At 47.8% G+C, this 14860-nt stretch overlaps 1 protein-coding gene across 1 annotated transcript in view; it reads right to left on the bottom strand.

The window, feature by feature from the left end:
* NTN1 (netrin 1) overlaps positions 1-14860 on the bottom strand; it is a 195274-nt gene that overhangs the window by 102366 nt on the left and 78048 nt on the right. The window contains exon 2 of the mRNA XM_067547879.1: positions 1555-1743. Coding sequence (XP_067403980.1) covers positions 1555-1743 — 189 coding nt within the window. The remainder of the gene's footprint in view (positions 1-1554; positions 1744-14860) is intronic.

The following is a 14860-nucleotide window of genomic DNA, read 5'->3' as shown; positions in this document are numbered from 1 at the left end:
TTAAAAAGGGCTGAGCAGGATCGGGGTGCTGGGGATCCCAACCCAACAATGTGAGAGCACTACGCTACAGCCACCATCTACACCAGGTTAGTAGGAGGAGCAATGCCTAGAAAGTAGACAGCATTGCTAAGCACCTTGTCTGGAGGATCCAATCCTGCTTAAGCCCATGTCTCCTCAGAAATCCACCTACACCCTGCCCCCTTCGACCATGAGCTCTTACTGGAGCACCTTCCTGAGACTGTCTGTTGCTCACTGTGTTGGATGACACCTAGTGTGTAACATAAGCTGCCCTGTGCTCACACATACATTAGAGGACAGCTGCCTTCACATACTGCAGTGGGTGCTGGTCTCGATACCTCCAAATAAAAACAGTTTGAAAATCGATTAAAGGGCATCTGAGCAGGCCTGGCTGGACTGACGACACAATGTCTGAGTCAGTCTGTGCAGTTCCAGAGTACTGGAATTTAGGAGCTACCCCAGCAGATCATTCGGCACTCTCAGGGAACCCCTAGAGTTCTGCCTCAAGCCTAAATCAACTCTGATGGTTTTACTTCCAAAAAAGGGGAAAATTAAAACATCACATCAGAAAAACTAAGCTATTATTGCCTGGTCCACTGAGCTGAGATCCCCTGGCCTCCCTTTTTATTATTATTATTTTGTCCAGATGAGCAAAGCTATTTGTACATGGATTAAATGTTCCCTTTTCCTTTCTCTCCCTAATGCTTGCGATCTGTGTTGTATGCACGGCAGATATATGTCTGTGTGTATTCCTAGGAGATATGACCTTTGTCCTCCCAGATGCTAAGCCTGTTGAATGGAGCCCACTGTTTGCTGGTATGCACACCTGTGAGAAGGTGTGGGTGGGGGGAGGAGTGCTTTGGTGTTTAATGTGAGAGATCCTTTCACTGATCTGAATAACCCTAGCAATCCGTGAACACCTTTGTCTTTCTTCTCCTTTGGCTGAGTTTTCTTTCCCATTTCTTTGTTTGTTTTTGCTTGCCAGGTCACACGTGTTCTGAATAGCTGTTCAAAGCCACTGAATATTTGTGAGTGCGCATGCATGTGCGTGTGTGTCTGTTAAGCTATGACAGGTGCAATGAAAGACCTTTTTTCCCTAATGAGTGAGATTCGAGGAGGTCACATTTGTCTGAAACAGCCTCCTAGTCTGCACAAGTCAGATTTTTGCCCCAGCAGATCAGGTAGTTGTGGCAGGCACAACTTGGAGTTCAGATACAATCTCTTTACAAATATGACCCCAAACATCATTTTGAAGTTCACGCTGCAAAATCCTCATCCTCAGAGATTTTGTTTTTTAAAACTACCTTCAAATTTCCTCTTTCCAAATAGCCAGAGCATGGGCAGGTCAGGTGAGTGTGGCTGTGGGGATGAGGTGAGGAGGGGACAAAAGGAATGAGGGGGGTGAAGGAGGAGGAGGTGTTTTTGAGGGAACAGGCTAAGCATAGAACAGCTGTGCAGACAGCGTACAGGAAGGGGGCAGGGGGAACAGTCATGCAGTATCCCGGCTAGCACCTTAGGCACTCCTTCCCTGCGTACCTTTGCATGCTTTCCTGTGGGTGATCGGCTTGGTCATGTCCCGGTAGTAGCCCTCTTTGCAGTAGTGGCAATGGCGGCCCGCTGTGTTGTGCCGGCAGTTCAGGCAGACCCCTCCGCTCTTGCGGCCCGAAAGCTTGTAGAGCTCCATGTTAAAGCGGCACCTCCGGGCATGGAGATTGCAGTTACAAGCTGGGGACAAAAGCAGAGAAGTTGTGGCTTGCGGTACATTCGGCTCCTGAGACAGTACAGAGCTGTATCCAGCCCATTGATTTCTATTGACAGACTCAGCCCCTGGATCTCAGCATGCCATGGCCAACTGGGGCTCCCTGCAATAGGCATGTTACATTTCAAAAGACAGTTATTTATTACATTCATGATCTTGCACTTGCACCTGAGACTGGGAATGTAAGTACCAAAACACCATGGGAAAGGCTGTTTTCTCAGCCTTCAGGGTAGCAAGCCACTGAAGAAATCAGCTCCTGAGGGTACATCCACACAGCAATTAAAAACCCATGGCTGGCCTGTGCCAGCTGAGTCAGGCTCACGGGGCTCAGGCTTCAGGGCTGTGTCGTTGCAAAGTAGATGTTTGGGACGTGCTGGGACCCTCCCACCTTGCAGGATCCTGGATCCCGGGCTCCAACTCGAGCCCGAACGTCTACACCACAATTCAACAGCTCCACGAGCCCGAGTCAGCTGGCCTGGGCCAACCGCAGGTGTTTAATTGCCGTGTAGGCACCCCCTGAGAGATTTCCAATCCAATGTTGGAGACTCCTGAGGCATGGAGAGTTTGGGGAAGCACATCAGCTTCGGAGGGATTATCTGACCTTCTGAGGTTGCACCCTCACTACTTACTATGGGGTAATAGTGCCGGAAGTAGGTCCCTTGTCCCGCCCCTGTTATAGTCAGTCAGAGGGGCTGGAAGTAGAAGCCTGGATCTCAATGTGCTTGAATTGTGGCTGCAGATTTGAACTTTGGGGGCTAGGCCTGCGTCTAGTTAAAATGGTGGCGCCTGCCTTTTATAGGTCTCTGCAGTGTGCAGTCAAAAACCCCTTGGACTGCCAGCTTCACTGAGTTACACTGTAGCTCCATTTGAACCTGGATCTTCTACCCTCTGATTTGCTTTTGAAGCGGCATTGCTTTAGCTAGGGTTAAATACAGAACATCCCACAGCCGGACAGATGGCTCCTGAGCCCGGTGGAATCCGGTTTGCCAGCACGGAATTGTTCAGCACATTTCTAAGACATGTCTCCATCCCATTTTTGAAGCATCCTTCGCACCACATGCACACACTGCACAGAGTTAGCAGATTCTCAGTTTGTGTGCATTCTAAGCAAGGCTTTGAAATCATTATATCAAACCTTCCTCCCTAACATTTCTAGAAAGGTTTGGATTCTGTAGCCCCATCATTTGTTGTGTGTCTGGCTCATAATATTACAACCTCCCCTCCTTCAGACCAGCCGTTCTCAGTCTGCTGCAGGAATTGGACCAACCTGACATTATGTTAGCAGGCCTCTCTGTTGACAGTTACACCATATGCACCCTAATGTCAACACAGTGGCTATTTTTAACAAGAGCCAGTACAAAAGAAAACTAAGGAGAGAACATCAAAAACTCAGCCCCTCCCCTACCATTCCCCAGAGCTGTCAAGGAAACATCAAGGGGCAGTTGCAAGACCTGTGTGCTTTGCAGAGTATTTTATAGCTTGTTTTCTTTTCCCTTTGCTTTTATTTGCCCTACAGCACTGAACAATGCAGCAATGCAAACCCACATCTGGGCCTCTCTGTTCTGCTCCAAGTGAAGGTGTCAGAGCTCTCCGCTCGTCACCTTCCTTTAGAACCGAGACATCTTAATCCCTCATTCCTTCCTGTTTACCTCATGCAGCTTGCTCAAGACAAAGACTTGCAGTATTTGCTTAATTATCAAATTTCAACCTAAAAAATTACAGTGCGGCTCCATTTGACTTTTTCTGAGCGGTCAACACTCTATTCCGACTTGCAGCCTATCCCTACTGGGCAGCAAAATGCTCTCTATGCCTAGAGCAGCGGGACAGAAAAGGCTTTCTATGTTTTTGTTCTGTATTTTATTTCCTTTTCTCTATGCTGTGAGGCCTGCTGGGGCTTACACGAGCCTCCTCCAATCCCAAAGCAGCAGCTCTGCTACCTAAAATAAAGTACTTTCTTAACAGCAGGAGCAGCAGCGCTGAGATTGTATTTCAGGATCCCAGCCACTGGAATCCATTAACACCAACTAGGGTGATCAGATGTCCCGATTTCAAAGGGGCAGTCCTGATGTTGAGGGCATTTTCTTATATAGGCACCCATTGCCGCCCAACCCCTGTCCCGATTTTTCCTCACTTGCTATCTGATCACCTTAACGCCAGCCAGCCAACCCAAACACTCAGAGCATCTCCTGAACCTCGCCCAGCATTCTGGGGAGCACACTTGCTGGAAGGGGAGCAGGATCTGCCATGCTGAGAACTCAGCGACCTGTTTGGCTGTGGGAATTTCTCCTGGTCGGGTCTGCGTTCACAAATAGTGCAAGTGCATCTAAAGAGGCTCTTGGCGTCGAAAACAAAAACAGGACCGTGCGTTCAGCAAGTTCTGACTTTGAAACTCCAATGAGAGGACTATGGGTGTGTGGTACAGTTTTGTGAGGGGACAGCTCTGAAGCGTTTCATTTCCAATATCTCCAAGCCCCAGTCCCACTGCCCTGTGCTTTGCCATTGCCAGCCTCCAAGCCCCTCATGGCAGTGGCGTACCATGGGTCTCCAGCGCCCAGGGACCAATACTTCCATCTGCGCTCCCCCCAGCTCTCCCCCACTCCTTCCCATCGGTGGCAGTGGCAGCAGCGCCCTGCGGGGGGGAGGGGTCTGTGGGCCCATTTCCTGCTGTCTGCCACTCCCCCTGCTGTGGGGGCAATGGGTCTGGCTGGGAACCATGTGTGGGAGATATGGTGGGCTCTGGTCCCCACGGCTCCCTCATTGCGCTCAGCGTGGGGACGGAGGGACCAGAAGACGCTTGCTCCCCCCACAGTGGGAGCCCTTGGCTGCCAGTGTAGTACCAATAACCAGGACTCATCAGACTTTGGGACCTAGGTCTGGAACGGTCTCAGATTCGGACAGGTCCTAGTTATGGATACTACCCTCGGCGTGGCTGCAGCGCCCTGGCCGCCTGCGACAGCGTGGGGTGGCTCCTCCTCCAAGGCTCTGGCTGGCGCCCCCCCCACGCCAGCGCCTGGAGGCATGGCCCCTCCTCTGTACACCACTGCCCCATGGCCCCCTCTCTTAATGCATGAGAACGAGAAACTGGAAGGTGAATCTCTGCTCTCAGTGCAAAGAAAAACTGTGAAGAATCTTGGAAACAGAAACCAACAGCAGAGGCTGAAAGAAACAAGTGGCTCAGACTCCCCATCAGCAGCAGGAGAGTGAGGGGCTTAAAGACCCACACCCCACATACATACTCACTGCTCACAGAGCATCTGGATGTACCCCAGAGAGCCCCTGGCGGAGACTCCATGGCCCTGTGCAATGGTGGGGAGCAGCTGTTGATGTTGGGGGGCAGCCCATCCAAAATCGCTTCATCCAGCTCTGCATTTTGCCTTCCTCTCTCCAACAGCTCTTCGTCTGCCTGGCCTCAGCCTTACCTTCCATGAAAGCACGTTGGTGCCAGCCAGCCAGCCTTTCCCAGGAGATCTCCCCTCCCCCCCACTGCTCAGCTTATTGTTCACTCCAGCAATACACCAAATGGTCCCTTCCCTCCACCTACCCTCCAAGAGCTTCCACAAGCCTGGCTTCTGTTTCTCACACCCTCTCTGCCTCCTTTATCTCCTCCCCTTCTCTTCTTGCTTCCCTCCTCTGCACACCAAAACTGCCAAATGGTCTTCATTCCCCACAACTCTGTGTCGTGTGCACAATACACCCCACTTAGAGCAAACTTCAACACTGGGGTTTTTGTGTTTGTTTGGTTTTTGGCACAAGGGTACGCGTCTCCAACTATGTCCAGCTCCGACATAAAACACGGGAATAACAAAGAACCATCTCCCGCTCACCTCCCTGACATACCCTTCCTTTCTGCGGGGGAACCAAGAAACACAACAGTTCATTTTCCTGCCTCCTTATCCTTGCTGTGGAGTGATTGCTACGGCGCAGCGGGCAGCGCCAGCTCTGTGGGCTTTTATGTTGGGCTTGCAGCTCCATAATCACTGTCCTACTGCACACTGCAGCAACCGCCCCCCCACTCCACCCCACCCCACCCACCCTATTTATTGCTTCCCCTTCCGATGCACCTGTTTGCAGAAACCCTGGCCTGTTAATCAGGCCGGCCATTGGAAGTGCAGCTAATATGGGCTCTAATTTCATGAGAAGACCGGATTTATTAGAAACTATTGTCTTCCATCCTAATCCTGCATGCCCAGTCACTGAATACTCTGGCACTGTTTTCAGCTGGCCACTGGCCAGGACCAACTGGCAATTACAGTAGTTAGCCTGCTGTGCTTTATGATGCCTGTTGGGAGAGGTTTGATCTGACCGAAAAATAGCGATGCCATTTCCCTCTTACAATAGCATGCAGGGAGGGTGGAATAATGGCAGCACATTGAATAACGACGAATGCTAAGGAGCAAAAGGTCCATCTAGGCCTCAGTAAGAGCCATTCGGGGAACAGAGCACCACAGCAGTCAACCCAACACATCATTCAAAGCATGGTTCCTCTTGAAGCGTAGATGGGACTGGATCCATGCTTCAGCCTTGAGCAGAGCAGGGCGGGGAGGCTTTGGAGATGGTTGGGTCCCATTTATACTTTGGTCATGAGCTATTTTAGGGAGTCTGTCACATGGGAACCGGGTCTCCCAACACTTTATAGTTTATGCATCATATATTTTCATCCATTTGAAGCCAAAAGGGACCAGTAGATCATCTCGTTTGGCCTCCTGCATATGACAGGCCAGAGAGTTTCTCTGGTGCCCCTGTGTTGAGCCCAGTAACTTGTGTGTGACTAAAGCCTATTTTCCAGAAAGGCACCCATTCTGGATGTATAGACAGCAGAAGATGGAGAATCCACCACTTCCATTATGAGTTTGTTTCAATGGTTAGTTACCCTTTTGTACCTTATTTTTAATTTTTTTTTTTGCCAACTTTAACCCCCATTGCTTCTTATCATGCCTTTCTGTACTAGATTAAAGAGCTCTTTATTATCTGTTGTTTTCTCTCTGTGAAGATATTTATACAATGTAATCAAGTCACCTCGCGATCTTCCTTTTGATGAGCTAGCTGTGCCCTAAAAGGCTACCTAATCTTTTTCATGTTATCTCCCAAACTGCATATTATTATTTCTATTGACAAAGGAAGAAATTAATTGTCAATACAGTCATCAAATGCATAGCAAACACCCAAACCTGCAGGTTAAGTACAGAGCAGAAGAACATTGGGCATATGCTGAGACCTCTAGAATGCCATTAGCTGTCTCACTCTGCACTGGTGCTTGCAGCTACTGGTTTTCTCCATCATTGCCTGGGCCCTGAATTGCCCTATGTTGGCTAATTTTATTCTGCATATATGCAAATATTTCCATCATGTTCTTCTAGAAAGAGCCTTTCCCAGTTCCACCAGGCCTAAGTGTAAACTAATTAGTACCAGCTAAATGCAGATAGTTAGTACAAAAAACATAGACAGCCAAACTTCAGAGGAGTCAGAAGTTTAGTGTAGGGCTGGTTGAAAGATTTCAAATGAAACATATTCCTGCTGAAAAATGACATCTTGTCAAAAGTTTCCACAGCACAAGATTAGTTTTCGTGGAGTTTTCCATCAGGAAACCTGAAACGAAACATTTCGTTTTGGGTCAGGTTAACATTAATCTCTGCATTTACATGAACTACTGCTGGGCCTCATAGGAGTTGAAGTTCCAGCTTCATGCTCCCGTTTTGTCTGAAGAGCCCTGCTTCCCAGGGTGGGGGATGACATCCCCCTGGTGCACCACAGCTTCTCCATTTTGCAATCAGCACTACTTTAGTTGAGCATGCCTGCATCACAGCACACTGAGGGTAAGTCTACAAGGCAATTAGGAGATGTGATTGCAGCCTGTGTAGACATACCTAAGCTAGGTTAGATGTTAGGCATGTGACTTAAAGCACGACTGGAAGGCCTTTGGATGCTACGGTTCCAAGTGCAGCAAAAGAATCTATAGAGAACTGAATAGAATAAATTAGTGCACAGAGCAAATGGATTAGCAGCACCAAATGCTTGTGTTAGTAGCTGATGAGTTGTACTCACTGGAGCTGTAGCCTGAAGCCCCTGAAGAGCCAGCCAAGGCACCAACACACTGGAGTTAAGGGGTTTTGTGTGTGGATGGGGCTCAAATTAGGGGCAACACTCGCATTATAACTCACGTTAATTGCAGCGAAGCCACGCCCACAGAGAGTAATAACTAAGAAAGAGGCACCTCTCTGTGCCCCAGTGTTGCGCCACCAGGAACACAGGACACCACTTACTGGAGCTGGGTGACTAGCTCAACACAGTCTGCAAAATATTCACTACAATGAAAATGTGCTTCCTCTCCGCTGGCTCCCTTTACGAGACTGTTTTCCAGACAGCTTACTTAACTGGCAGGAAGTTCATAGAAACAGTGAGGCTTGGTCTACACTTGAAAATTACATCAGCAAAATTACATTGGTAGGAGTGTGAACCCCCCCTCTCCCCCCCCACCGATGTAGCAAAGCCAACAAAACCCCCAAGGTAGATGCAGCTACATCAATGGAAGAGGGCTTCTGTTGATGCAATTAATGTTGTCTGGGAGGTGGTGTTCCCACACCACCAGAATAACCCCTTTGATCTGTGTAGGCCGCATCTACACTATGAGACTAATCCCAGTATAGCTATGCAGATATAGCCTCCAGAGTTCAGACATACCCGGAGTTTTAAGCAAATATTAGAGAACATTCACTGAGCTTTGGAGTGTGAAACATTCACCTTCCAAAAACGGATTTTAAGAGTTCCCCCCATCCAAACAGAAGATAGGAACAAATCAATGACAGCTGGGTGCCAATCACCACTAACCAACACCGTTCATATTTGGATATCAAAACTCACAATAGACTCCTTGTCAAAAATCTACAGGCCGAGAACTATTCTCTGAAATTACCTGGCAGAGCATTTTAATAACCAATAGGTTTGAGAAAAGCCTAACCTGCTTGTGTACTCTTTGCAAAGAGAGACAGGGATGAACCTCATCAAATCAATTACTCTGAGGATTATTTTCTCAGCTCTAATACTTATCCACCTTTGTAAAGTGCTGCAAGTTCAACATTATTTTTGATACCACAATACGCCTTTGGAAATTGACCATTAGTCACTGCAAACATAGAAAAACTATTCAGTTGCAACCATTCCAGCACCCTGAGGGGCATATGAACCAGCTTTGACAATAAAAGAACTGATTCAAAACACTGTCCATAATGGGAACCTGTTTTTACAGTGGTTTGAAAAATTTAGGTTAACATTAAAAAAATACATTATTTTCATAACTGCCTCTGACAGCTTAGTTCCCGACAGAACGGGAGTGCTAAAATACCATGAGATATTTCCAGTCTGTCCACATGGTATTTCCAGCCTGGCAGGAAGCAGCAAGTATCTCATGAGAGAGCTTGTTCCTGTGACTTACAGCCCCACGCTGCAGACCCGAAAAATCCAAACTCTGAGCTTTTCAGTCCCCCCTATCACCAGCTGACAGGTGACAAGAAGCTGTTTCAAGCTGATGGGATTCTAAAGCTTTGTATATTCTGAACCTGTGTTCTAAGAGACACATCCAATGATTTAGAATGGCTCCCTAAGAACTGTATGTGGTTTATTATATTAGCTATCAAATATTAATAAGATCGATTTCCAATTACAGTGGATCAGAGTCCTCAAGACCTTGCCCTTTGGATCCCATTCATTGTACTGAAATATTACTGGATTCACTGACAATGACTCAAAATCATTTTCTGCACAAAGAAAAACATTCTGTAAAGCAGCTATCTGTCCTTTGGAAGTTGTGGAACCATTTTCATCACATCAATATTGTGTCCAATATTTGAAAGCTGCCCTGGAAAGAGATGTTTTCTATCAACTCACAGAAAAGGCGGAGCATGGTTCTGCAAGTCACAGTGCATGCATGGCAGTAGTTCCATACATAGCGCTCAACTCTTTGCAGAATCAAGACACTCATGCACCTTAACACTGAACTAGCAGGACCACCTATGGGGTTGAGAAAGGAGTTCAGTCATTGGGCTGCTCAGATGAAGAGCACAGAAGGAAGTTAATGGTGATTATGTGATGTGGACACTTGTTGACAAAGAATGGGACTGAAAGCACCAATATAGATCCCCTATTGACTCTCACACAGCTACTAGATGGGGACAGTGTTCAATTCACCAACTTGGGCTGGAACTGAACTGTCAATTCTCTTTCCTAGCAAGATTCTCCCTTTTTCTTTAGCTGGGTCCCTTGCTGCCCTATCGCCTCAGCTCACAGGTAGAGGTTTGCAGACCAGCACAGGCCTAGAGTCCACCTGAATTATTTCTTGTAAAAGAGAAGTAAAAGAATGAACAATGTATTTCAATTCAAGTGATGATACTGAAGCCACATTGGATTTTTTTTTTTTGTAGTGCCCTGCACAAATCAAGATACTTGATTCTTGAAATTGTTTGAAAAGAACTGTTGGTATCCTGTAGTTCAGCCTAAAGCCAGAGTTAATGCAAGAGCTCAGCCTGCAGCACAAGGGTTATCAGAGAAAGTACACAGCAATTAGCCCCTGAACTTCCGGCTCAAGCTAAACTCTTAGGTGTTTGTTAAGTGTTTATTTAGAGTCCAATTGGAATCCACTTGGGAACAATTTGTCCACTTAAAACCGCTTGCCCATGCAGTCACACTCTTATCTGGTGCAGATCTCAGCAGCAGCCTTCCCATAAGCACAGGGAGAGGAACAGTGCATTGGAGTGGTAAAACCTCCCCTTCGTCTGGGGAATATGCTTCCTATGAATGCTATTTGCTATTATTACCAGGCACTTATCTCGTGTTGCAAATTTACATGATGCTTTACAGGACACAGAATAAGCTAAATTCCCAGCCCCAAAGAGTTTGCAATCAGCTATTCAACCGCTAATGCTTTTTGCGCTAGTGTCTTTGAGCTGCGCTAATAAGATTTTAAGGAATGAGCCTAAGCCCCAAAATACGGGTCTGGGTTTGAAAACCCCAACACTGAGATGTGTTCTGACCCATCGTTCTGGTTCAGACCCATTTCTAAGAAGGGAAGGCTAAGCCCTGAAACTGGGTTTATGGGGATCAGAACAACTGCCGCAAAGTGCTCCATTGGCACCGAGTTGTTACAAAAGCCATTTCTTATGCACTTTGCTATTCTTCAACAGCAGGAGCATTTTACCTGAGCAAAACCATCATTCCGCTGGCGTCTCAGCTGAACGTGCGTATCAATAAGCTGAGTGCTGGAAGCACTGAGAGTCCACCGGGTTATCAAACACTGAAAACCAGTCAATTCAGAGGTAAGGTTCCAAAAATCTTAAAAGCACACATCGAAACCAGGTGAAAATCAGCAGCTTCGACTGCGTTTCACCTGGAGCTCTGGTGTTTGTCTGAAATCAGAGGCAGCACGGGATGGGGGGCTAAGCAAAGGCTGAGGCACTGCAAGCATCTGAGTTCTAATAACTGCGGAACCACTCACTTGCTCTGTGATCCTCGATGAGTTGAGTCATCCTAGCCACGGAAACACGTCTAGCAAGGGGAGGTTTGACAAAATCTTGTTCTCACAAACTTAAATGTGTGGCCTACATTGATGTGGCTTTGCCCCCTTGAATTACTTCCTGCTCTTAGACACATGGGCCCGTTTGCTCCAGTTTCATGCCGACTCCAGTGGAGTTACCGCTGATTTACATCAGTGTAACTGAGAGCAGAATGAGATCCAACAATCCAGAATTAAGAGTAGTGAATATACTTCTTTTCCTAGATAGCCGGGCCAGGTACGCAGCTGGGGGTAAGTGGGTGCTTTTACATTGATTTCACTGGAGCTGCACCCATGTAGAACAGCGGAACATCTGGCCCCTTGCATCAATATTCTCAAGAGGGATCCTCCGCCTACATGAAAATATATGACTTGGTGCCTATTAAACTCTGCGGAAAACACCCCTCTAAGTACAGCTGGGTTGAGCAGCTGCATTAAATAAGCAGGTGATAGCCCTGTCCGAGAGGAGCAGCTTTGCCTCACTTCTACTATTGTCCCTCAGTAGATAAATCCTGCAGTCTGCCTGGGAGGAGGTCCCGCCTGTCTGTGCCGAGATGGCCATTCAATCACCAGAATTGATTTTTCCCACAGCCAGCTCAGCAAACTCACATCTTTCCCGGTCTCCTGCTTTGTGCGAGAGAAATGGAACATAGTGCAAGCACTTATCGAGCCCTCCTCCCCTTCCCAATGAATTACAGACCTCAGCTCGGCCACTTGATGTGCCAGACACAGTAACAGAGGCTTAACAGATTACCGCTCTTGGGACGGGTTTGGTTTCCCTCAGAGGCCACGCTGGCTCAGTGGAATGGTTGGCAGATCAGCCCGTTCATCCAACAGAGCAAACCGAGTGTTTGTGCGGCCACAAGGAAGCCCGGCTGAAGCGGCTCCGTCTCCAGTTACAAGGGGGAGTTTGGGGGAGAGAATTTGTTTCGTGATGGGATAAACAACGTTCAGCAATCGTGCCTGCAAAGGGGAGGTTTCCCCTAAAGCTTCCCCGCAGACTACAGTCTGCGAAAGGAGGACATCTGACCTGTTATGGTACCGCCTGTGCTCTCGCCTGACGCGCACACCTTCACAGGCTCTACTCCCAGGTAAGGACTATATGCACCACTCTAACCAGCAGCTGCAGAAGAGCAAGGAGAAGTGCTGCCATCTACCCCACCTCTGGATGGTTTAGGCACTTCTAACCCGGCCAACTCAGTGAGCAAACGACCAGAACAGGGGCCCAGTTCCTTGTGAGGACTTTAGTTGGCAGGGCTTAGCCAAATACCCCCCTTTATTTTAATTTAAGTCATAAAATGTTTTCCAAAACATGAGAACCCTCCAAAGGGAATAGAGTCTCCTCGAATGACTGATGGTTTGTCATGCAAATAAGAATCCAGGTCTCCAAGAGTTGACGTCAGGATCTGGTGATTGAAAATGGATTTCTGGCCTTCACGCAAAGGTTTTTTTTATCAGCAATGAGGCTCTCTAATCGTCGTGAGCTGGTCACTCATCTCTGCTGAATGCATCGCCCTTGCAGCAGAAAATGTACTGCTCTAAGGGTCAAATCTTGCACCCATTAAGTCAGGGTGGGTTGCCACTGACTTCAATAACTGCAGGATCAGGCCCTAAGACAGGAAGCAGAGTGTTTTCAATGGGACAGAGACTTTTCCTCTGCCAAAGAGGGAGTAAGAAATGCCAACATTTCAGACTTGGCCCCTGTCAAAACACCAGAGACAAATCAGGCACCACAGTAATTCCCCGGCATCTCAAGATGTTTGTATTCCCAGGAGAAACTCCATTTCTCTCTGCATATTGTGAGCCGCGTTTGTCACTGAGGAATCTCTAGTAATGTAAGAGGCAGTAAAACAGCTTGGCAATAGAGTACAGCATACGGCAGCGTAGCAAGGAATTGTTTCAGATTGCGCTAGCCAGATCTTGGATTTTAAGAGCAAACCGCTCTATTGAGCCGGATGTGTAACCAGAAAATGGCACTCCAGTAAACCCAGGAATAAATACTAACACATCGCCTTGTTATTACCCTGATGAAATGTGTCAGGCTGGTGAGAAATGGTGCCTCATTCAGTCAACTAGGCACAGTGATTGGCACTGCATAAACGCCTAGCACTGACAGAGACACACACTAAGGTAGTTGTTTTGTAATAACAATGGCAGGCCAAATGCTGAGGTATTTCATTTTTGCTCAGTGCTTATGCTTGGCTGATATTCCCATTTTACAGAGGCTCAGAGAGATTAAATAACTCATTCAAAGCCAAGCCAACCTCTAGGAGAGAAAGGAACAGAATTCAAGTCTCCTCACTAACGGGTCGGTGCCTAACCACTAGACCACACTGCCTCTCTAGAGGTGCATGCTTGGAACTGAATGGGAACATTTGGCTGCTTTTCCAGACCTCTGAGCCATCACTGATATACAGCAACAAACCTGGAGCCTTACACCTGTCACCAAGGCAATTCTGTGCCCCAGATAGGGAACTCCACTGACTCACATTAAACCCCTGAAAAAGACACAAATGAAGCCTTTGCTACAGATTTGTTCCCATGTGTTGCTCTCATGTGTGTTAGACTCTTCATCCTACCAACCTCCTGGATTGTCTGCTACCATTTTCTTTGCCTGGTAGGATGCCTTGAGTCATTATTCTCTTCTCTGGTTGAGCCCTACTTCTCCAAGATGTGACAGTTTTAGTGTTAATTCCCTAATTTCTAATGTTGTATTATGCTGAGTCTAGATCCCATCAGGGAAGTGACCCCTGTATAACACACACACACACTCCCCTCAGCAAAGAGGCGCTAGCTTCTCATTCTGAACTGAACCACATTTGTCCTTTGTTTTTGCACAGAGGCAGTGCAGTGGAGTTAACTCATGTACTCTGACACCATCCTGCAGGAGCCCTCAACCGTCTCACTCTTGCTCCTCAATTAAACAAGACCTTTCCCATCACTCTAGTCCCCAATGCCCTATCCCTCCCACACCCTTCCAGCAGACTGGACACCTCATCCATTGCAAATGGTGGAATTCTGTCCCCCAGACGAATTTGTGCAGCTTCATGTAGGGGTGTGGGTCAGCCTTTAAAGCTCTAGTCCTGGCTTTGCTATTTACCTGCTGTGATCCTGGCAAAGCCATTCCACGTCTTCGTGCCTCAGTTTCCCCCTTCTGTGAGGTGGGTGTGGTATTTCTGTACCATAACTCATGGGGGTATTGTGAAACTTTATTGATATTTGTAAAGAACGTTGATCTATTGTGTAAAGCAATATGGACTCAGACAGCCTTGAGTGTTGATTACAGCAGCGGTTCCCAAACCGTGGTACATGTACCACCGGTGGTATGCAGGCCACCTCCCACTAGTACGCGTCCACCTGCTGCTGGGGGGCTGGCCAGGAGCTGCTCCAGCACCAGCCCTGCCCCCAAGCTGCATGGCGGCCCAGCCATTCTGCCCCCCTCCCCTCCGGACACAGAGTGGCTGGCCAGGAACTGCTCCAGCACCAGTCCCGTCTCCGCCCCTAAGCAGCACGGTGGCCACCCATCCTCTCCCTGCCCTGCC

The sequence above is a fragment of the Emydura macquarii genome, unplaced genomic scaffold, assembly GCF_026122565.2.
Source record: "Emydura macquarii macquarii isolate MOO-44397 ecotype Brisbane River unplaced genomic scaffold, CSIRO-AGI_Emac_v2 contig_1230, whole genome shotgun sequence".
NCBI lineage: Eukaryota > Metazoa > Chordata > Testudines > Chelidae > Emydura > Emydura macquarii.
Note: the sequence above shows the minus strand (reverse complement) of the source record. Positions and strands in the feature narration are given on the sequence as shown.